At 44.2% G+C, this 21,535-nt stretch overlaps 1 protein-coding gene across 5 annotated transcripts in view; it reads right to left on the bottom strand.

The window, feature by feature from the left end:
- Window positions 1–21,535, bottom strand: part of ralgapb (Ral GTPase activating protein non-catalytic subunit beta) — a 123,721-nt gene that overhangs the window by 68,323 nt on the left and 33,863 nt on the right. For 3 of the 5 annotated variants that reach the window (XM_086005930.1, XM_086005932.1, XM_086005933.1), the window contains 3 exons: window positions 19,629–19,780; window positions 12,794–13,010; window positions 11,654–11,855 (listed from right to left, as the gene is read on the bottom strand). In XM_086005930.1, coding sequence (XP_085862056.1) covers window positions 11,654–11,855; window positions 12,794–13,010; window positions 19,629–19,780 — 571 coding nt within the window. Of the gene's footprint in view, window positions 1–11,653; window positions 11,856–12,350; window positions 12,387–12,793; window positions 13,011–19,628; window positions 19,781–21,535 lie in introns of all 5 variants that reach the window. The other 2 variants (XM_086005929.1, XM_086005931.1) reach the window with 1 other exon arrangement.

The raw sequence follows: 21,535 nt of genomic DNA, 5'->3' as shown, positions 1-21,535 counted from the left end.
GTTCTGTTTCCTCTTGTGAAAATGCAAATTAAAGACTTTGATCTAAAATTGCTGTCCCACTTACAGCCAGAGTGCTACACATCTGTTTGCTGCAGAATCATTTTTGAATCAAGGTAAAATGAAAGAATTTTGGTATGTGATGCCCCCATTACTTTATGGGCACTAGAGGCTGTGTGCTGGAATATGAATGAGCTGGCAATATTGATCACTGAATGCTGCAATTTTTTCCAAGTACCGAACTTCTCTTGTATCAGGGAAGGTATGTGGCCAGAAACTTAAAAGTCAGAAAGCATGCCTTAGAAGCAACTGTGAATGAAATCGCTGCCGCATAGGTGCTTCCATATCATGGGTGTGATGTTAAATAACTTTGCATCCAGGTGCTTCCCTGCTGCTCTGAAATCTGCCCCGGCCACATTGTGGAACAGATTTCAGAGCACCGGCAACACTTTAGCACATTGCGGAATCTGTAAGTCACGATCTTTACAAAAGCAAAATACAGCGGCTGCTGGAAATCTGAAATAAAAGCAGAAAGTGCTCGAAATACTCAGCAGGTCAGGCAGCATCTGTGGAGAGAGAAACAGAGTTAACGTTTCAGGTCAATGACCTTTTGCCCTGTACGACTTAAGATATTTTTTTTCTGACAAAGGGTCATTGACCTGAAACGTTAACTCTGTTTCTCTCTCTACAGATGCTGCCTGACCTGCCGAGTGTCTCCAGCATTTTTTTTTTTGATCAGTTGGGTATCTGGCAGATGCAGAAACCCATCATCATATTTACGTCTCCAAACAAACGTTACTGAGAAATCCACACACGTTCAATTTCTGTTTGCCGGATATGCAGTGCACACTCTCCCAGTAGGGACACATCCCATTTACCCAAGTCCAGAGGGCTTTGCTGCCGGTTAGCCAAGCCAAGCCTAGCCTTACGGATCCCCAAGTGTGCACAGAGGTGTTGTTTGGAGCTTAACCAGCTAAAAGTAAACCACTTTTATCGTTCACTATCGTTACACTATGGTTATCACTGTTTACACTGTTGTATCACTACACAAGGTCACCTCTTGTCACGCTGTTATACCTGGGCTGACCACAGCTGACTCCGCCCATGGCTCCGCCTGCTTGCCCAGGTATAAAGGTGGTCGACTGGCTGGTATTCCTCCTTGTTGGACCCGATCACCCACGAGGGTGGGCTCTGTTATTTAGCCAATAAAAACCTATAGTTACTATCTTAACTCGTCGCTTTTCATTGAATGAATTGATAGGTATATCAAACTGCACAGCCGACCAGCACAGAGCACTGATAAACCTTCCCGCTGCTTGTTCAGCCTGAACCAAAACTATCCTCTACAGCACTGGAGCCGAGTAGGAAAGATCCTAGTGCCTAGGCTGGCAATGGCCAGAACCTTCCCTGCAACTGCTTTCCCTTATTGCCACAAGTCCACTTATTTCTACTGTACAATTAACTGGTCTTTTAAATCTACTGCTCTTGTAGAATTGTTCTCCGACAATGCCACTGGTCTTTCCCTGCCTGTCATTTTCTTATGTTCTTAAATAAATGTCATCTTGTTCTGCAGTTACATAGAATTTACAGCACAGAAACAGGCCATTTTGCCCAACTGGTCAATCCTGGTGTTTAGAAACATAGAAAAATAGGAGCAGGAGTCGGCCATTCAGCCCTTCGAGCCTGCTTCGCCATTCAATATGATCATGGCTGATCCTCTATCTCAATACCATATTCCCGCTCTCTCCCCATACCCCTTGATGCCTTTTGTGTCTAGAAATCTATCTATCTCCTTCTTAAATATATTCAGTGACTTGGCCTCCACAGCCTTCTGTGGTAGAGAATTCCAGATTCACCACCCTCTGAGTGAAGAAATTTCTCCTCATCTCAGTCCTAAATGTCCTACCCCGTATCCTGAGACTGTGGCCCCTCGTTCTAGACCCCCCAGCCAGGGGAAACATCCTCCCTGCATCCAGTCTGTCTTGCCCCGTCAGAATTTTATACGTTTCAATGAGATCCCCTCTCATTCTTCTAAACTCTAGTGAATACAGGCCTAGTCGACCTGTATGTAGAGGCTCGTGTGGTTTATTCTCCACACGAGCCTCCTCCCACTCTAATTACCTCTTCCCACCCTGCCCCCATATCCCTCTATTCCCAGCCCCCTCATGGATGTATCAAGCCTCCCCTAAAATGCATCAGTGCTCTCTGCTTCAACCACTCCATGTGGCAGAGTTCCACATTCTCACCACTTTGTGTAAAGTAATTCCTCCTAAATTCTTTATTTGATCTGTTGGCGACTATTTTACATTAATGCCCCTTGTTCTGGGCTCACCCACAAGTGGAAACAGTTCCTGAACATTCACCCTGAAGAACCTTCATCTTAAAAGACCTCGATCCGGTTTCCTCAGTCTTCCCTTTTCCAGAGAGTCACAGCCTGCTCAACCTTTCCTGATGGTTGCACCCACTCAATTCTAGTTAACTTCCTTGTAAATCTTTTCTGCACTTTCTCCAGTGCTTCAAAATCCTTCCCCCCACCACCCACCCCACCTTTTCTTGTATGAGAACCTCTTAAACCATATGAAAATATTTTCTATATTCATTGCATAGTTCTGAAAAAGTGTTAGTCATTAGAAAATTACTGTTATGAGGAAAAAAAGATGCATTTATATCATGATTTATCACATCTCTCAGAACATCTCAAAGTGCTTCATATACAATGAATGACTTTGAAGGGCAGTGAGACTCTAAGCAAACGTGGAGGCCATTTTGCTGCAACGGGATCCACAAACAGCGAAGAGCTCAATTAGATTTTTTGGTGGTGAAATGCTAGCACAGAATTCTCGTTATTCCTCGAGCAGGGCCATAGAATTTTTAACATCCATAACATGTGGAGAGGTCCTTGGTTTAACATCTCCCTCAAGGAATGGTGCAGCAATCCTTCAGGACTGTACTGTAGTGTCAGCGTAGACTATGGGCTCAAGTCCTTCAATGGGGCCTGAACCCACAACCTTCAGACTCCGAGAGGAGTGTGTTATCGACTGAACCATACTGAAAACCTGGGTTATAAAAAAATCTGACAAAGACGTGATCGCCTAGATGGACACAAGATGATAAGTGGGAGAGATAAATCTGCAACACTAATTCAAATCAGACCTCGACAGGAGGGCAAAAGGCATAGGCTCAAACTGGCACGAGGCAAACTTCAGATTTGTGCTAGGAATTTCCTTTTCACACATGGGGGTAAAGTAATGGAGGCAAAACATTTGGAATCATTTAAGAGACACATGGGTGGCGTGAGGGGGAGACTGTAGGTCCTTTCTATGTGGATGAGCTAGAATTAGCTGAAGGGCATTCTTCATTCATATTAATCTTGTGATTCTGCGATGCAAGGGCTCCCCCTTGATACAAAGAGACATGAAAATGTAATTTATATACCAGAGTTGCAACAATTGCAAGAAACACTGAAGATAGTTAAACTGCTCTATACCATAAACACAGGAATTGGGACAGTTAAATAAACAAAGTAAGAAGCCCAAACTCTGGAGTATCTCAGCCAAAAACAATGTTTCATACATATCTACCAAAAGAATTCCGTCTGCGTGAGACAATCACCTTAGGTGCTCCGACAGACTCTGCCTGTGGCTCACACCTCAACAGAACTTGCACTTAGCTCACGAACACTGTCACAACCCATCACTGAGCATACCTCCAAGCTCCTTGGAGGATGTCCACAGAACATGAGCATCATGTACACATATCTTTAATAAAAGTGCTTCAAGAAAACTTCCAGCACAAACAACAACAACTTGTATTTATACAGCGCCTTTAACGTAGTAAATCGTCCCAAGGCGCTTCACAGGAGCGATTATCCAACAACATTTGACACCGAGCCACATTAGGAGATATTAGAACAGGTGACCAAAAGCTTGGTCAAAGAGGTGGGTTTTAAGGAGCGTCTTAGAGGAGGAGAGGTTTAGGGAGGGAATTCCAGAGCTTAGGGCCTTGGCAGCTGAAGGCACAGCCACCAATGGTGGAGCAATTAAAATAGGGGATGCGCAAGAGGCCAGACTTGGAGGAATACAGATACTCAATGGCTCGACACTTATTTTACTTGTGAATTGGAACTGGATATTATACGGTGCTTGGGAGCGGTTCTTCCTTTAGAGAAAGTCGGCTTGCAGTCAGTTGCCATTTTGCATCCTGTTATTGTGACAAAAGGAAACTCTGGCAGCTTCTGTACAGTTGTATTGTCATAAGGAAATTTGGATGCTATATTGTGAAATATCAAATGCTACGGAAACATATCTGAATAAAACATTTTCTCTTTTAGGCACCCATTCCACTAACTTCCAAATGAGAGGGTTGTTAGGAGCCTCGATTAGACTGACTGCAGCTCCGACATCTTTGGCAGTGTTGCAAGGCAGGTGCTGATAGTCTAAAGTGGCAGCTTTCCTCAGTGCCTGCAGCGGCACATGTTTTCTGATCACTGATCTGTCCTCACCTTTCCCAGCCACTGTAACCAAATGTAAGGTCTGAAGCTAGTGGATTCTCAAGTTTAAAAAAAAAAAAAAAAAATTCATCCTCAGGATGTGGGCATCGCTGGCAAGGCCAACATTTATTGCCCATCCCTAGTTGCTGACTTCTTGAACCGCTCCAACTTGTAGCAGTTTGGGTTTGCTGGGCCACTTCATAAGCCAGTTAAGAGTAAACCAAGTTGGTGTGGGACTGGAGTCACATACAGGCCCAGACCGGGTAAGGGTGGCAGGTTTCCTGCCAGTTACAGAGGCGTTGTCACTAAAGTGACCAGTTAATGATTTTAAGTTATACAGTATATATGCTTTTTTTCCCTAAAACCAAGAAAGAAAAACCCAGCAAGCTGCAAAGTCAATGGATATAAAAAAATAACCCTGAAACTAAAATGTCAATTTAACCAAAAGGCTTTTGAAAGTTATTTAATGTAAAAGTAAAACGTGATGAAAGGGGAAAATGAGTTAGAAACAGGATCTATACCAGTGGACTGGAGGATGACTAACTGTAATTCCTCACTCCATACTTGGATATCAGAGAGTGCATTTCTGACATAGTATATGCTACCAACGTTCACCTTAACACCACACAACCATATGTAGTCAGCATGGACTTAGGAACAATAGGCTGTGCCTCAAGGTTGGAATAGAGGAGAGCTATCCAGTGAATATTATTTATCTGGATTCCCAGGAGGCATTTGTTAAAGTTCTACCTGAGAGTTTTTAAAAATTAGGGTTCAAGGAATTAAACAGTAAATTGGCAAGATAATTACAAATTGGATTGGCAATTGGGGGAGATAACTCCAAAACTCCCAGGAGTGAGGGGGCTGTGAGTAGCGAGATCGCCAAGGTGCCCTAATGTTTACATTATTCAAGAACAAGTGTAAGAGCATACTGGAGGCATGATTAATGTGTGCCTGTGTTTCAGACCCAAGCCCCCATTAAGGTTGGAAATTCACATTCCCGACCCAAGCACCCATTAGGGTAGGGATGACTAACTGGAAGCTTCTGAAGTTTTGACACCCACAATTGATGTGGAAAATATATAGATCAGGATTTACCGCTGTATGTTTAGAGTTTAGTGTAGGATGCCATACTTGGTTTGCATTGTGTTGTCCTACATTAAATCAAACCACATAAGAAGAAACTATTGCACCAACAGCAGAAGTAAAGTGGAGCATTGGTTGAAAACCATTTAGTTTCCAGCTGAACAGCATCAAGAGATGATATGCAGCTCTGAAATGGTTCTGCTGATTATCTTGATAACCAAGTTTTTTTGCTTGCATAGTTAGGAAACTAAAGTAGTGTAAGAGATACAACAACTTGTATTTATATAGCGCCTTTAATGTAGTAAAACACCCCAAGGCGCTTCACAGGAGTGTTAACAAAATTTGACACCGAGCCACGAGGAGAAATTAGGGCAGGTGACCAAAAGCTTGGTCAAAGAGGTAGGTTTTAAGGAGTGTCTTACAGGAGGAAAGAGAGGTGGAGAGGCGGAGAGGTTTAGGGAGGGAATTCCAGAGCTTCGGGCCTTGGCAGCTGAAAGCACGGCCACCAATGGGGGAGCGATTAAAACCGGTGACACAAACTTTTATCTCTAACCCTACTGACGACATTACCCACCCTCAAGACATTTTCATAGGAAGTGTCTCCTTACAAGGACTTACAACTTGGGATCACCACTTACAAACTAAGCGCGGGTAAAGCATTTGCGTCTAACAATTTAGATGCTTATAAGTTAGGAAGAGTTTCCACAGTCAAATGAGCTTTTTTTTTTGCATTGCTTCCTTTGCCACATATTTGTTCATTGACCCTGGCCTGACTTTTCATTAACACCACAAACACCATTTATTTAAAAAAAGTCTTTTAGCATAGGTATAAAAAAGGAGTTTTAACCTTGTGCTATATATTTTACTGCCAATTCTTTCTACAGTACTGCTATAAATCTGCCGATGACACCAATCTACAAGGCAAGGGGAGCAGTAGAAGGAAGATAGGCTTGTCTCTTTCTGAATGTTATCAATCAAATGGGCTAAGAAATGGCACATGGATATGAATCTGGAGAATTGTAGAGTAATGCACATTAGAACAGGAAATGGGAACTGGGTATTCACAATGAAGAGGTCCTGTTTGAAGTGGGTCAGTTTAACTGTAGGGCCAGGCAGGCCTAGCCCCACGGAGACACAATCAAGTGTCTCATCTTAAACGGGCCATTAGCAAAGGTGGAAAGAAAAAAGGAGGGATTTTGGCGTGATTATCTATCACTCAGAATATCTAATCAGTGTGAAGGTCAGTTATCAGCAGAGCTAACCAAATACTAGGATGCATCCCAAGGGCATTTGACCAATTCTAATCAAGTTATTCTAACCGTGCTCACTGGTGAGGCCGTTTGAAATTTGAGCATTGCACCTTCAAGAAATAAACAATATGTTGGAAAGGGTTAGAAAAAAAACACAACAGGATGATTCTAGGACTTAAACTTATGAAGACAAAGAAATTAACTTGGTTTCATTGTAGAAGAAATCATTTGAAGACTGACTTGATCCTGGTCTATAAAATGCTTATTAAGAGATAGGGACACCTAAATTAACATGGAGTATATCCGAGAACTAGAGAGGACAGGTGCATATTTCATGAGTCTCAACCAAGGTGAGAGAAAGAAACTTCTGTTCCTCAGTAGGGGACATGTGGATTAGATCCTACACCGACACACGCCTACATCTGTCCAAAATACAAGCTTCACCCTGGGGACGAGGAAATCTCTGCACAAAGGGAGATGCTGCTGATCCCAGAAAATACTTCATGTAAATATGTTTAACATTGAATGGGAACTAGATGAGATTTTACACCGTGCTGATTAAAGCATGCCTGCATTAACATGAAGCAGGGTCGATTTAAAATTGATTAAACTTGGTGGACGAGGCAAACTGTCAGCTTACTTGCAAAAAAAACTGCACACGCGCAAACCAGACAGCCACAATGTGTGTCTAACCAATTCAGTTTAGGATATTTGTTTCTCCATAGAATTACAGATCATATCAGTTACAGCACAGACCTGCCCCACACATTCTTTGCCTCTTCTTCCCTGCCAAATCCTCCCAGAGTCTGAGATTGCGGATGAAGTGCAGCGCAAGGAGAATACAGCTTCCAAACAAGTCGTCTGACCTTTCAACCCGGCAGGTATCCTACTGCAACTCGGCCAGCCAATCAAGAGATGCTATAGCCTCCCTGCTCAACATGCTAGCGACCCGAAACTGTGCAGAGCTGGACTCAGACTGTGCATGTCTGCCCTCAGTCTGCCGCCACTGCGCTGGCCCTAAAATTTAAGGATTGCTATAAGCTGCATAGCATGTTTTATGCTGCTAACATAGAATGACTTACTTATAGCCTGGTGCAATTGATCCACATTTATGTGGTCCCAGCATTGACCAGGGTTAACATTTATGAGACATCTGTGGTCGTTACAGCTGTCTCCAGCTGATGCCACCTGTTTAAAAATGTAGAGGAACAACTTCCTAGCACAGCTGTATAGGAATTGCACCCTGCAGTTTAACAATAGGAAATTCCCTTCTACTTCAGCTAGCCCACAGAGTAATCCACACTGAACCAATCGCTCGCGAGTCTTCGATCATGATCCAGGAATACATTTAATCCTCTGGATGGACTGGACTCCACTGAGCAACACAGCTAACATTCGGAATTCAGAGAGAATTGAAGCTGCAGCACACCATTACTGTAGCGCAGCACTGTAGTGCTCAAATGGCACTGTGTTGCCATTTTCATTAAGCAGGCTTTGATGAGGAGAAACGGCAGTGCAGATTTATTTACAGCGAAAGATGAGACAAATCAAAAAATAATTACAAGCGAGTCAAACGAGTGTCATTTGTTACTCATGCTTAAGGCAAGTGATTTGTCACAGTGCAACATCCTGTAACAAATTCCACGGACTTACACTTACCGCGTGTAGCAGTATTTGCTGCCCGAGGACCAGAATTTGCACATTGAAAATGACAATTTGAGTAGATTTAAGTGACAAATCACATGCCCTACTCAGATAAGGAGCAGATTAAATGTTAAGGAGCTCTGCCAGCATTTTAACTTCAGATTGACACAGATATGCTAACTGTACAAAACATTAAAGCTCTGCTTATGTGGAACACCAATTTAGCTGGGGATATGCGCTGTAAACACTTCTGGGCAGATAATTAGGATGTAAGCATGATTTTAGCTGTCTTATAATTGGTGCGATAGCAAAATACTGCAGATGCTAGAAATCCGAAATAACAACAGAAAATGCTGGAAAAACTCAGCAGGCCAGGCAACATCCGTGGAGAGAAATTAGAGTCGACGTTTCGGGTCGAAACTCTTTTTCAAAACTGGAAAGGAAATGAAATAGATCGAAGGCAGGGCTGCGATAGAACAGAAGAAGGGACATTAAGAGGTATTCAAAACCAGACGAGATTGGTGCAATGTGTGGCGATAAAGACTCGGGAGAAATTTGCACACAAGTAGCCTTTTTGTCCTCGCCGTTTTTATCTCCTCCTGTTCTACTGCAGGGGCATCACAGCATCTTGTCCTCACTCAACATCCACACATGGGCACTTCCAGCAGGGGTCAGTGGATAGTGATGAGGAGCACATGGCTGATTTTCCCCTTCCTTACACACGAGGTACCGAGGCCAGCTGTAGCACACCTAACACTCAGTATAACTAGCTAACTCAGTAAGACTTGGCTTGAACCTGGAATGTTTGCCAGTCTGTATGGCTCAGCTGCTCTCGAGATAAATTGGCTGAATGAGCAGGGAACACTAGTAGATCCAAGGACTGCAGCAAAGTACCATTAAGTATTTCCTTGTGGATCCCCTCTATATTTTATTCTTATTTTGAAAGGTAACATTTAAATCTATGACTTGACAATCTAGATCCGGTCTAGGGGTGTCGGGCTGAAGTAATTGTACTGTGCAAGTTTATACTGCTTTAACTTGAACTGGCATCAAATCAATTTTAAAAAACGAGTATGGTAAAACATTACGGCTCTACCATATTTCTTAGCTCATTTTTGTACTTCCCTTTCATAACTGTCGCCAACTTCTAATTAAGAACGTCATGAACTGGCTGGATTGTAGAAACTAAATTCGGCTGCAGTAACACACATCCAGAGGTGTGATCTTTGTGTCACTATTTTCGATGTTGGGAGAGGCAGGGCTCTCTGCTTTGTCCTAATATTAAAAGGATTCAGTATCAGGCACTCTAGAATGCGGCTTTGCACTGGGCTGGTGTCATACAAACTCAAGGGTTGCGAGAGATGGCCTATTGGAGAGGGTCTCCCAACACTTGGCTTTTGTACTTGCCTCCTAAGTTATAGTCATTTTCATGTCAATAAGCACCTTCATCCACTCTGCATCAAGAATGAAAGTGCCAGTGCACTTTAGGGGGATACTTTTAACCTAGTCCTTCAGCCTGCCCGGCTGGAAATTGACAGGATTGGAGGGGTTGCTCATTTCACAGCCCGCCCAACTTTACATGCCAGTGAAGTCAATGTAAAATTGGGCGGTGTTGTAAAACTGGCGGCTGATTCGATGGGTGCGTTAGAAACATAGAAGATAGGAGCAGGAGTAGGCCATTCGGCCCCTCGAGCCTGCTCCGCCATTCAATGCGATCATGGCTGATCATCCAAATTCAGTATCCTGTCCCTGCTTTCTCCCCATATCCCTTGATCCCTTTAGCCTTAAGAAATATATCCAACTCCTTCTTGAATATATTTAATGAATTGGCCTCTACTGCCTCCTTTGGTAGAGAATTCCACAGGCTTACCCCTTATCCTTAGACTGTGACTCCTGGTTCTGGACTCCCCGACCATCGGGAACATCCTTCCAGCATCTAGTCTGTCTAGTCCTGTTAGAATTTTATAAGTTTCGATGAGATCCCCTCTCATTCTTCTAAACTCCAGCGAGTATATGCCCAATCGACTCAATCTCTCCTCATACGTCATTCCCGCTATCCCAGGTATCAGCCTGGTGAATCTTCGCTGCACTCCCTCCATGGCAAGAACATCCTTCCTCAGATAAGGCGACCAAAACTGCACACAATACTCCAGATGTGGTCTCACCAAGGCCCTGTACAACTGCAGCAAGACATCCTTATTCCTGTACTCCAACCCTCTCGCTACGAAGGCTAACATACCATTTGCCTTCTTAACCACCTGCTGCACCTGCATGCTTACTTTCAGCGACTGGTGCACAATGACGCCCAGGTCTCGTTGCACTTCCCCTTTTCCCAATCTATTGCTATTCAGATAATAATCTGCCTTCCTGTTTTTGACACCAAAGTGGATAACCTCGCATTTATCCACGTTATATTGCATCTGCCATGCTTCTGCCCAATCACCCAACCTGTCCAAATCATACTGGAGTTTCTCAGTATCCTCCTCATAGCACACACGCCCACCCAGCTTTGTGTCGTCTGCAAATTTGGAGATAATACATCTAGTTCCCTCGTCCAGATCATTAATATATATTGTGAATAGCTGGGGTCCAAGGACCGATCCCTGCGGTACCCCACTAGTCACTGCCTGCCACTCGGAAAAAGACCCGTTTATTCCAACTCTTTGCTTTCTGTCTGCCAACCAGTTCTCTATCCAAGTCAATACCTTGTCCCCAATCCCATGTGCTTTAATTTTACATGTTAATCTCTTATGCGGGACCTTATTGAAAGCCTTTTGAAAATCCAAGTACACCACATCCACTGGTTCTCCCTTATCTATTTTACCAGTTACATCCTCAAAAAATTCCAGTAGATTAGTCAAGCACGATTTACCTTTTGTAAATCCATGTTGACTTTGTCCGATCCGGTTACTGTTTTCCAAGTGCTCTGCTATTACATCCTTTATAATGGACTCTAGCATTTCCCCCACTACCGTTGTCAGGTAATTCCCCGTTTTCTCTCTACCACCCTTTTTGAACAGTGGGGTTAAAATTTAGTTTCCAATTTCACACGTTGAACTCAAAACTGGCAACAGCCCAGTTCATTGCAACAATAGTCATAGCTGGTTTAAAAGAAACTGTTGCAGCTAAGGCACAACAGTTTGTTATGGTTATAGCATGGAACTTGACTGGCAAAAATAAACAGCACCTGGACAGGTACACCGGAAGGATCTCCTCCCCAGTCTTCTTGCTGCAGAAGATTCGGCAGAGTGTTCCACAGGCCTCAGCCCTGCCCGCTTCGTAGTTATCTGGAAATTCATTGGCATCAAAGAGCGGATTGGCAACCATATTTTCGGTGGATATCTGCGAGGGCTTCCGTCGGACGTCCAGTCCTGCTGGAGTTGTAATACCTGTGGTGAGCAAGAGGTTACGGGGATCACAAGTTGCTGGCGAGAAGCAACCATTTTACCACCACATTGCCAGACAGAACCAACTCATGCATTACATGTACATACATACATACAAAAAAAACCAGAACGGTAAGTTTACAAAACCGGACTTAACAGAACAAACCAAAGAGAATCGTATAAAATATTTTAAATGGTTAGTGCACAGTCTCAGAGGTTATGACGTGACACAAAAATAGCGGGAGAAATGAGCATGATAGGATAAAAACAGGCACCTGCAGAAGAGCAGATTACAAGGCTTGGCAACACTCCTCCCCCATTCAAGAGAAACGCACAGAACGGTGAATGAAGCGATCTCCCCCCAAACAGTGCAACAATGACAGGAGGCAGGTGCTGGAGAAAAACAGCTGGAGCAATTATCAGAAAAAGAAATGGCGTATGGCAAAAATCATAAAACAGCTGACTGCAATTAAAATAGAATCTACTTTTCCTACTTACAAGATTTATAAGAAAGAAGAATTTGGATAAAAGATGCTGCAAGATAATAGAAATAAAAATGGAAACAAATCAAAGGACAGCAGTAGTTATAATATCTTTAAGATGATTAGCTTTTGTTTTAGCTTCAGTCATAGGCAGCTTTCTTCTGTGTTTGTTTTAAAAATTAAAATTCAAAGTTTTGAGGTGTAGACTGGGCACTACATATAAAAAGACTGGCAACCAGGTAAAAGCCATGAATTTGACAATTAACATGCAAAAATATATGCAAAAAGAAATTAAAAAAATCAGGGAAACACTGATGTTAAATTAGATTAGGGTTTAATAAATCTGGACTGTAAATTAAATTAATAGTACACAGACTGTCGATTTTTTAAGCTACATTTTATTTTGCATCTTTGCAGATAGGAGGAGAGAATGAAGTGAAAGATTTTTGGCAGCCTTACCGGTCATACTGCCATCCCTGCTCATGCCATTGTGTAGTCTGCAGTGAACTAGTCCTGCATCGAACAGCCACTGACCAAACAGATTCAGCACACTGTTGACCTTGGGTCGAGTAGGAGCAGGTAGAGGCCTCGGCTCTGAGCTGGTCTGGTTCGGGCTGGACAGTGGAGAAGTGGTGGACGTCTGATGAGTGACTTTGGGAGGATGTGCAGTACTCCCCTAGCAAGGTGAAAGGGTTAAAAAGAAACACGCACACAAACATTAGGGAACGCTACAAACTACATGCTTTCAATTAGGATCAATGGGCAAAGGGCAGCCTTGCAACTGGCCACCGATCATTAAACACGAGCAAATAAGAAGGCAACTGTGCTTAAACCGGCACACACTCTGCCACGTCACTAGAAAAAGAGTGGACAAAGAGTGTAAACAGTCGATACACAAACACATGGCAATACTGGTACATAAAAACTCAAATAGAAGGCAAAATTAAAACTGTCCCCATTATGGGACATATCAGGGATGATTACAAGAATGTCTTCTGAGGTCAGGGCTCAGATAATGGTTCTGAAAACTCAAACTTCATTCACACTTTGGGAGGTCAGCCAATTCCCTCCATTAGATTCCTGTAACCACTCCTAAATATGGATTTTCCCCAATGTTTGGCTTCTCCATCCCCTTATTTTCCTGCACTTCTCACTCATCTCCGCCTGCTTGGAAAGTATCTGCTGGATCCTCATCAGGCTTCCAATATTAATTACTTGATCCCACAGACAGTTAAAAAAAAAGCCTGTTTTGAACTTTCTGCACTCTCTCTCTGCCGCTTTTCCAATCTCTATTTCTTCTCATTCCCCCATTTGCGTCTTTTTATTTTTCTCTATTGCCGCAACACACTTCTGCTCATTGTATCTATTTGACTTATTCTCTTTCTACAAATCTCTCTTCCCCATCTCCTCTCTATCGCACCTCTATTTTTTTCTTTATGTAACATGCAGTCTTTCTTCTCTCCAAGTCTCGTTTCTTTAGTAGTTGTAGACTAATTGCTAGAGATTGATTGCTGTGATTAGTCAACTCCACTATCGCTGGATCATGTGACCACCGGGATGGTAGAAGGCCAACCAGATGGACCTTGGTCTAGTTTCATCACGCAATTCCTATGCTCCTATACAGCAGCAGACAGATATAATCAAGCCCATGTCACCAGCGGAGTTACAGTAGAGCACGCGATTGGGACGCTGAAGCACACTTCTAAAGTTTATACCACTCTGGGGTGGGAGGAGTGGCAGGGTGGAGATGGTGGCTATGCGATTTGCACACCAAAAAAAAGTCAGGATTGTGACCATCTGCTACATGATTATGCTTTGCAAAGAGGAATCAGCATCTGCAGGATAATTGGGCCACTAGGGCAGCAGCTCCACAATAAGGAGGGTGAGGAGGGAGAGCAAACTGGTGTGGAGATACTTGATGTCTACGTAAGCGATGGGGCGAACAGCAACTACGCTGAGTAACAAGAAACTCGCACATGATCTGACAGGCTTCACTCCTCTCCTGCTTCCCAAAAAAATGCTCCCCATCCACATGGAAACCTGGCAAGATGCCCACCCAACTCTCGCAACAGCATGAAACACCAAATGGGAAATAAAGTCCAACAATTTATTTCAGGCTCACAACAAAAAGGCCCTGATCCATTTCCTACACCTGTGCTGCTTCTTAGTAACTGTGTAAAGTGTGGAGATGCCGGAGTTGGACTGGGGTGGACAAATGTAAGAAATCACACAACACCAGGTTATAGTCCAACAGCTTTATTTGAAATCACAAGCTTTCGGAGCGCTGCTCCTTCTTCAGGTGAAGTGGAGAAATGCATAAAGACACAGCTTATATAGTCAGAGAATCATGTCAGATGTTTACAGGTAACCTTTCCAACTGCCATTTGTCACACCTCGGCAGAGAGATAATCACAGCAATCAAAGGTGTGAATGGTGTCCAAACAGGTCAGTCAGGGAAACATTACATCAAAGAACAATGAGGTGGGGTCACAAGGGGTCAAATATTGCAGATGCTGGGGTCTGTATGAAAAACAAAAAAAGACAAAAAACATTTTTTTTGGCTGGAAATCACAGCAGGTCCGGCCGCATCTGTGTAGAGAGAACAAGCCAATGTCGACTCGAGTCTGGATGACCCTGCATCAGGTGGGGTTACATGTAGCGTGACATGAACCCAAGATCTCGGTTAAGGCCGTCCTCATGGGTGCGGAACTTGGCTATCAGTTTCTGCTCGACGATTTTGCGTTGTCGTGTGTCTCGAAGGCCACCTTGGAGAATGCTTACCCGAAGATCGGAGGCTGAATGTCCTTGACTGCTGAAGTGTTCCCCGACTGGGAGGGAACACTCCTGCCTGGTGATTGTTGCGCGGTGTCCGTTCATCCGTTGTCGCAGTGTCTGCATGGTCTCGCCGATGTACCATGCTCCGGGGCATCCTTTCCTGCAACGTATGAGGTAGACAACGTTGGCCGAGTCACATGAGTATGTACCATGTACCTGGTGGGTGGTGTCCTCACGTGTGATGATGGTATCTGTGTTGATGATCTGGCATGTCTTGCAGAGGTTGCTGTGGCAGGGTTGTGTGGTGTCGTGGTCGCTGTTCTCCTGGAAGCTGGGTAATTTGCTGCGAACGATGGTCTGTTTGAGGTTAGGCGGCTGTTTGAAAGCGAGTAGTGGAGGCGTGGGGATGGCCTTAGCGAGGTGTTCGTCGTCATCGATGACATGTTGAAGGCTGCGAAGAACATGGCGTAGTTTCTCCGCTCCGGGGAAGTACTGGACGACGAAGGGTACTCTGTTGGTTGTGTCCCGTGTTTGTCTTCTGAGGAGGTCTATGCGATTTTTCGCTGTGGCCCATCGGAACTGTCGATCGACGAGTCGAGCGTCATATCCCGTTCTTACAAGGGCGTCTTTCAGTGTCTGTAGGTGTCCATCGCGTTCCTCCTCGTCTGAGCAGGCACCGCGCAACAATCACCAGGCAGGAGTGTTCCCTCCCAGTCGGGGAACACTTCAGCAGTCAAGGACATTCAGCCTCCGATCTTCGGGTAAGCATTCTCCAAGGTGGCCTTCGAGACACACGACAACGCAAAATCGTCGAGCAGAAACTGATAGCCAAGTTCCGCACCCATGAGGACGGCCTTAACCGAGATCTTGGGTTCATGTCACGCTACATGTAACCCCACCTGATGCAGGGTCATCCAGACTCGAGTCGACATTGGCTTGTTCTCTCTACACAGATGCGGCCGGACCTGCTGTGATTTCCAGCCAAAAAAAATGTTTTTTGTCTGTTTTTTTGTTTTTCATACAGACCCCAGCATCTGCAATATTTGACCCCTTGTGACCCCACCTCATTGTTCTTTGATGTAATGTTTCCCTGACTGACCTGTTTGGACACCATTCACACCTTTGACTGCCGAGGTGTGACAAATGGCAGTTGGAAAGGTTACCTGTAAACATCTGACATGATTCTCTGACTATATAAGCTGTGTCTTTATGCATTTCTCCACTTCACCTGAAGAAGGAGCAGCGCTCCGAAAGCTTGTGATTTCAAATAAAGCTGTTGGACCATAACCTGGTGTTGTGTGATTTCTTACATGTGTAAAGTGTGCCAACTCTTAAAACTATGCCAAAGTGTTCTCGAAGTTGAAGCAAAATCTGTGTTGGCAGGAGGAGGAAGTGGGGTGCTGCAAGCCTCCTGGGATGGACGAGTCTATGATCATCTAGAAGCAGGTGTTAGAATTTTCCCCTGCTCATCTTCGCATAGTACTGAGAGATCTTTTACATCCACCCGAGAGGGCAGACAGGGTCTCAGTTTAACGTCTCATCTGAAGCACAGCACCTCTGACAGTGCAGAACTCCCTCAGTACTGCACTGGGAGTGTCAGCCTAGAATGTATGCTCTGGTGTGGGTCTTGAACCCACAACCTTCTGACTCACAGGCAAGAGTGCTACCTACTGAGCCAAGACTGGCCAGTGGCAAGGAGAAGAACCTGGAGGGGATGGTGTTCCCATGATATTGCTGCTCTTGTCCTCCTTGGTGGTAGAGATCACAGGGTGCTGTCAAAGTAACCTTGAGGAATTGCTGCAGCACATCCTATAGATTGCACATACTGCAGCCACAAGCAGTGGAGGTGGAGGGGGAGGGGTATTTAGTACACTGGCCGGGTCAGCGATAAAACGAGCTGCTCTGTCCTGGATGACGTCGAGCTTCTTGAATATTTTTGCAGCTGTACCCATCTAGGTAGCAGCGAGTATTCCATCACACTCCTGACTTGAGCCTTATAGATAGTGAAGGGGTTTGGAGAGGTCAGGAGGTAAGCCACTCTTAAGAGTACTCAGCCTCTGCCCCGCTCTTGTAGCTGCGGTACTGATATGGCTGGTCCAGTTTAGCTTCCGTTAATGGTGACCCCAAGATGTTGATGGTGGTGCCGTTGAAGGTCAAGGGAAGATGACTGGATTTTCAAGATGGTTATTACCTGGCACTTACGGGGTGTAACTGTTACCTGCCATTTGTCAGCCCAAGCCGAGATGTTATCGAGGTCCTGCTGTAGGGCTGGCATGGGTTGCTTCATTAGCAGAAAGAGCTGTGAATGAAGCTGAACATAGGAACAGGAGTAGGCCATTCAGTCCCTCAACCCTGTTCCTCATTCCTGACCTTATAACGGAGGGAATGTTGGTAATGAAGCAGCTGAGGACGCTGCCCTGAGGAACACCTGCAGTGATGTCCTGAGGCTGTGATGATTGGCCTCCAACAGCTGCAACCATCTTCCTTTTTGCCCGTTGTGACTCCAGCCACAATTAGATCTTGTAATGGAAGGGGCTGATCAAGTTAAACACAGCTGCACCTTAACAACTGATGAGCTGGATAATGTTTCTACAGTTACAAAAAATGTACTTCCAATTTAGCCCACAGAAGAACAGATTAAATATATAGAATCAGAGGATTTTACAGCACAGGATGCCATTCATCCCACCGTGCCCCTGCCAGCTCTCAAAGAGCTATCCACTTAGTCCCATTCGCCTGGCTTTTCTCCAAATCCTTAAAAAAAATTCTTTTTCAAGTATTTATTCACTTGGCTTTTAAAAGCTCTTAAATATTCAGTTCCATCACTCTCTGTGGAAAACAATTTCTTTGAATTTCTCCATTCATCCTTTTGATGATCTTAAAATTAGTGCCGACCAGTGCAAAGTCTTCCTGATTTACCTTACCAAAGCCTTTCAATTTTGAATAGTTAGCAGATCGCATCTTAACTTCTTTTTTTCATTTAATTTCAAGAGACCCAGTTTCTCCGGCCTCTCCTGGTAACAAAAGCCGCTTATCACTGATGTAATCTTAAGTGAATCTCTTCTGCACTCTCACCATGGCCTTGACATTCTTCCTCAAGGAGCGAAAAACTGGACACAATATTCTCTCTGTAGCCTGATGCACAGCTTCAGCTGCTTTGCTTTGTTTTTGTACACACACACGGTTGTGAATTAGTGGTACAAACTACCAGGCGACAGTTCTCGGACAACCTATACACTTAAGATGGATCTGGATTTATACCTGCTGATAAAGTGAACTGAGGGTTATAGAGAGATCAATATATCTGTTCAATTCATCTGTTGATCACAGAATCATAGAAATTGGCCCATCACATCACTCTTAAACAAGATCTATCTACTCGATTCCCATTTCCCCACCCTTTCCCAAATCCTTCTTGTATTCTTTGTCAAATACTCATCCAATTCCCTTTTAAATGTTATTGTCTCTGCCTCAATAGCCCTTTGTGCTAAGGCATTTCATGTTCTAATAACCCTGTGTAGAAAGTAAATTCCAACGTTCCCCCATTCTTCTGGCGATAACCTGGGTCTGGGCTCTCTCATTAATGATTCACCAAACATTGCTATTTACCTTCTCAAAACCTTTCATAATTTTGAAAACCTTGAACAGATTCACACTTAACCTTTTTCCAAGTGAAAAAAGCTCCATTACTGAGCCTATAACGATGTCTCTATAACTATAACCTCTCATTCCCATTCTTGTGAATCTTGACCGTGCCCTTACAATGGCTCGAACATACCTCCTTCAATGAGGTGCCCAACTGTGGCATAACCAATGTCTTATACAAATTCAACATCACTTCCTTGCTCCAATGTATCAGAATGTCATTTGCCTTTTACATGGCCCTTTCCACCTGCACCCCAACCTTTAAAGAGTTATGCATCTCTTCCTCTGCTCAGTTAAGGTTCGTACTGCTTAAAGTATACTTCCTTTCACTGTTCTTTTCTTCCCAAAACATACTTCACAGCTCTCTACGTTGAACTGCATCTACCACCCATCTTCTCATTCGCTCTTCCTGCGATCCCCTGCATTCGTCCCCCGCAATTTCTTATGCCCTCTAATTTGGTATCAGCAAAGTCCGCCATCATTCCTCGTGTGCCCATGTCCAAATCATTTCCATAAATGGAAAACAAGACACCCCAAGACACATCCCTACAATACACCCACATCCCACCAATCCAGACAACATCCATTTACCCCTGATGTTTGCTTCCTGCTCCTCACCATTACGCTGCATTAGGGAGAGAGCATGGAGATTTTGGGAGACACGCGTGCACTGTGGAAGGAGGAGGCATGATGGTCCAAATGCCCTTTCTTCATTCCAAACTTTTTGCTTTTACTTGGTGGCGACCAAGAGTGGTGCAGGTGAAGGTTTGGATGAAAACTGCAGGTCCATGCAGCCAAATTAGGTACCTGTGGGGCCTGGAGTGGCCAGAGGAATAGATCAAACTAAAAAATAAGTAAAAAGGCACCAACTTACTGAGCCTGTTTTAACAGTCGCTTTTGTAACAGTGACAGATCGCATCCTCCTGCTGTGCGGGGGTGTTGTGTTCATGGTGCTGCTCGCCTGCGGCATGCTTAGCCTATTCACTGGAGTAGGAGGTGCACTATCAGAACGTGGTCGGGAAATACCTGTAAAGGAAAACAAACAGATGCACAAAGCACCCGCCATTAACTCCCAGCTGTTCAGTAAACACTTCAAAAGTCTGCCCCACCAGTTTAGTAACGATTTGAAGAGGAACGGTTTAGTGCAGGACAGCTTGTAGAATACAGCAACAGTAACAGCTGACTAAAATAGATGGCTTCACTCATGCAACACGTGACAGTTTTTTGTTAAGTTTTTCTATCAAAGGAATGCATCTGGGTGCAGTACAGAGCCATAAATCTCAATTAAGCAACTGTGGCATCATGAAGATTTGGTCAGGGAAGCAATTCATCATTTACTGACAATTTGTTCAAATTCTAAGGCCTTCAGATAGTTCTATCCTACCTGGGAAAAAACATTTCACCTCTCAAGTTAACTCTTTTGTACTGAGATCCAAGGATGCGGAGGACACCTGCCCATATTTCTAGAATACTGGTCTGCACAATGATTAATTTGTACTGCAGCCACCAGTCTCGGTGACAGTTACAGAACGAGTCCCAGCCAGGTCTTGTACCACTCCTCTCCAGAGAGATTCGCAGGAGTTATACTGTTGCTTTTGTGTCACTGAAGTGGAAATGATTTTGCAACTACATAAAAGCAGCAGTTTATCTGCAGTTCCATAAGCAATAATTAGGCAGTATGGTTGCTTTTCCACATAGTTCATGAACTGCTGAATTGCTGCCGTTATTGGGATCTTATTGAAGTTACATAACTGTTTACAGCTTATTGGATACACTCCTCCCTGCTAAACACAGGGCTGCCAGATTAATCAGTTGGGTAATACTTGGAAGGTGTGAATCCTTTTTGCATACTTCCCTCCCCCCTCCCCAAGCCCCACACTACTGTGCCTGACCTGCTCCCTGTCAATGTTTTATTCAGCTGGTCATTGCAAGGCACACCGAGACACAAGAGAAACATTCAAGCCATGGAAGGAGAACAGAGAAGATCACAAAATAATTACGGAGGAGGGTCGTCATTCGGCTCATAGGAGTTCATCCATTGAGAGAGATCTCAAGTGCTCCGTTGTATTTTCCATGAGATGGATTACTAGTGTTAGACGACTGAATAATAAATGAAAGACTGGGAAACTTAGGCTCTTCAACCTTGAAGGAAGGCAACTGAGAGTGGACCACAGGAGAGTGTTATACATGCCCCATCATTCTGACAGCAGAATTGCAGACCTAGTAGGTCCCAGTCTGTGATTGCGAAAAGGAAGCCAGTTTTAGCGGTGTAAACACGGGGAGGTGATATACAGACAGCACTGTCCCGTGATCGGAATAAGCACCACTGCGAAAGTGTCTCAGGATGATGTGATGGGGTGACTGTAGATTTTCAGGCAGATGAGTTACGATAGGCCAGTCTTCATCAGGTACAAAAAATTAAAGATAATGGAATGTTGGGCTTTATCTCAAGGAGGCTGGAATACAAAGTGGTAGAAGTGATGTTACAGTTGTAGAGCGCTCTGGCGAGACCCCATCTGGAGTACAGCATTCCGTTCTGGGGCCCGCTCCTCAGCAAGGATATATTGGCCTCGGAGGGGGAGCAGCGCAGATTCACCAGAACGATACCGGGGCTAAAAGGGTTAAATGATGAGGACAGGTTGCAGAGACTGAGCTTGTATTCCTTCGAGTTTAGAAGATTAAGGGATCTAATTGAGGTGTTTATGAAACTATTTCCTCTGGTGGGGGAGTCCAGTGCAAGGGGGCAGAACCTTAAAATTAGAGCCAGGCCGTTCAGGGGTG

The sequence above is a fragment of the Somniosus microcephalus genome, chromosome 13 (genome assembly GCF_052327205.1).
Source record: "Somniosus microcephalus isolate GS21.2 chromosome 13, FLI_Smic_1.0, whole genome shotgun sequence".
NCBI classification, from domain to species: Eukaryota; Metazoa; Chordata; class Chondrichthyes; order Squaliformes; family Somniosidae; genus Somniosus; species Somniosus microcephalus.
This window is presented reverse-complemented; position numbering and strand designations above follow the sequence as displayed.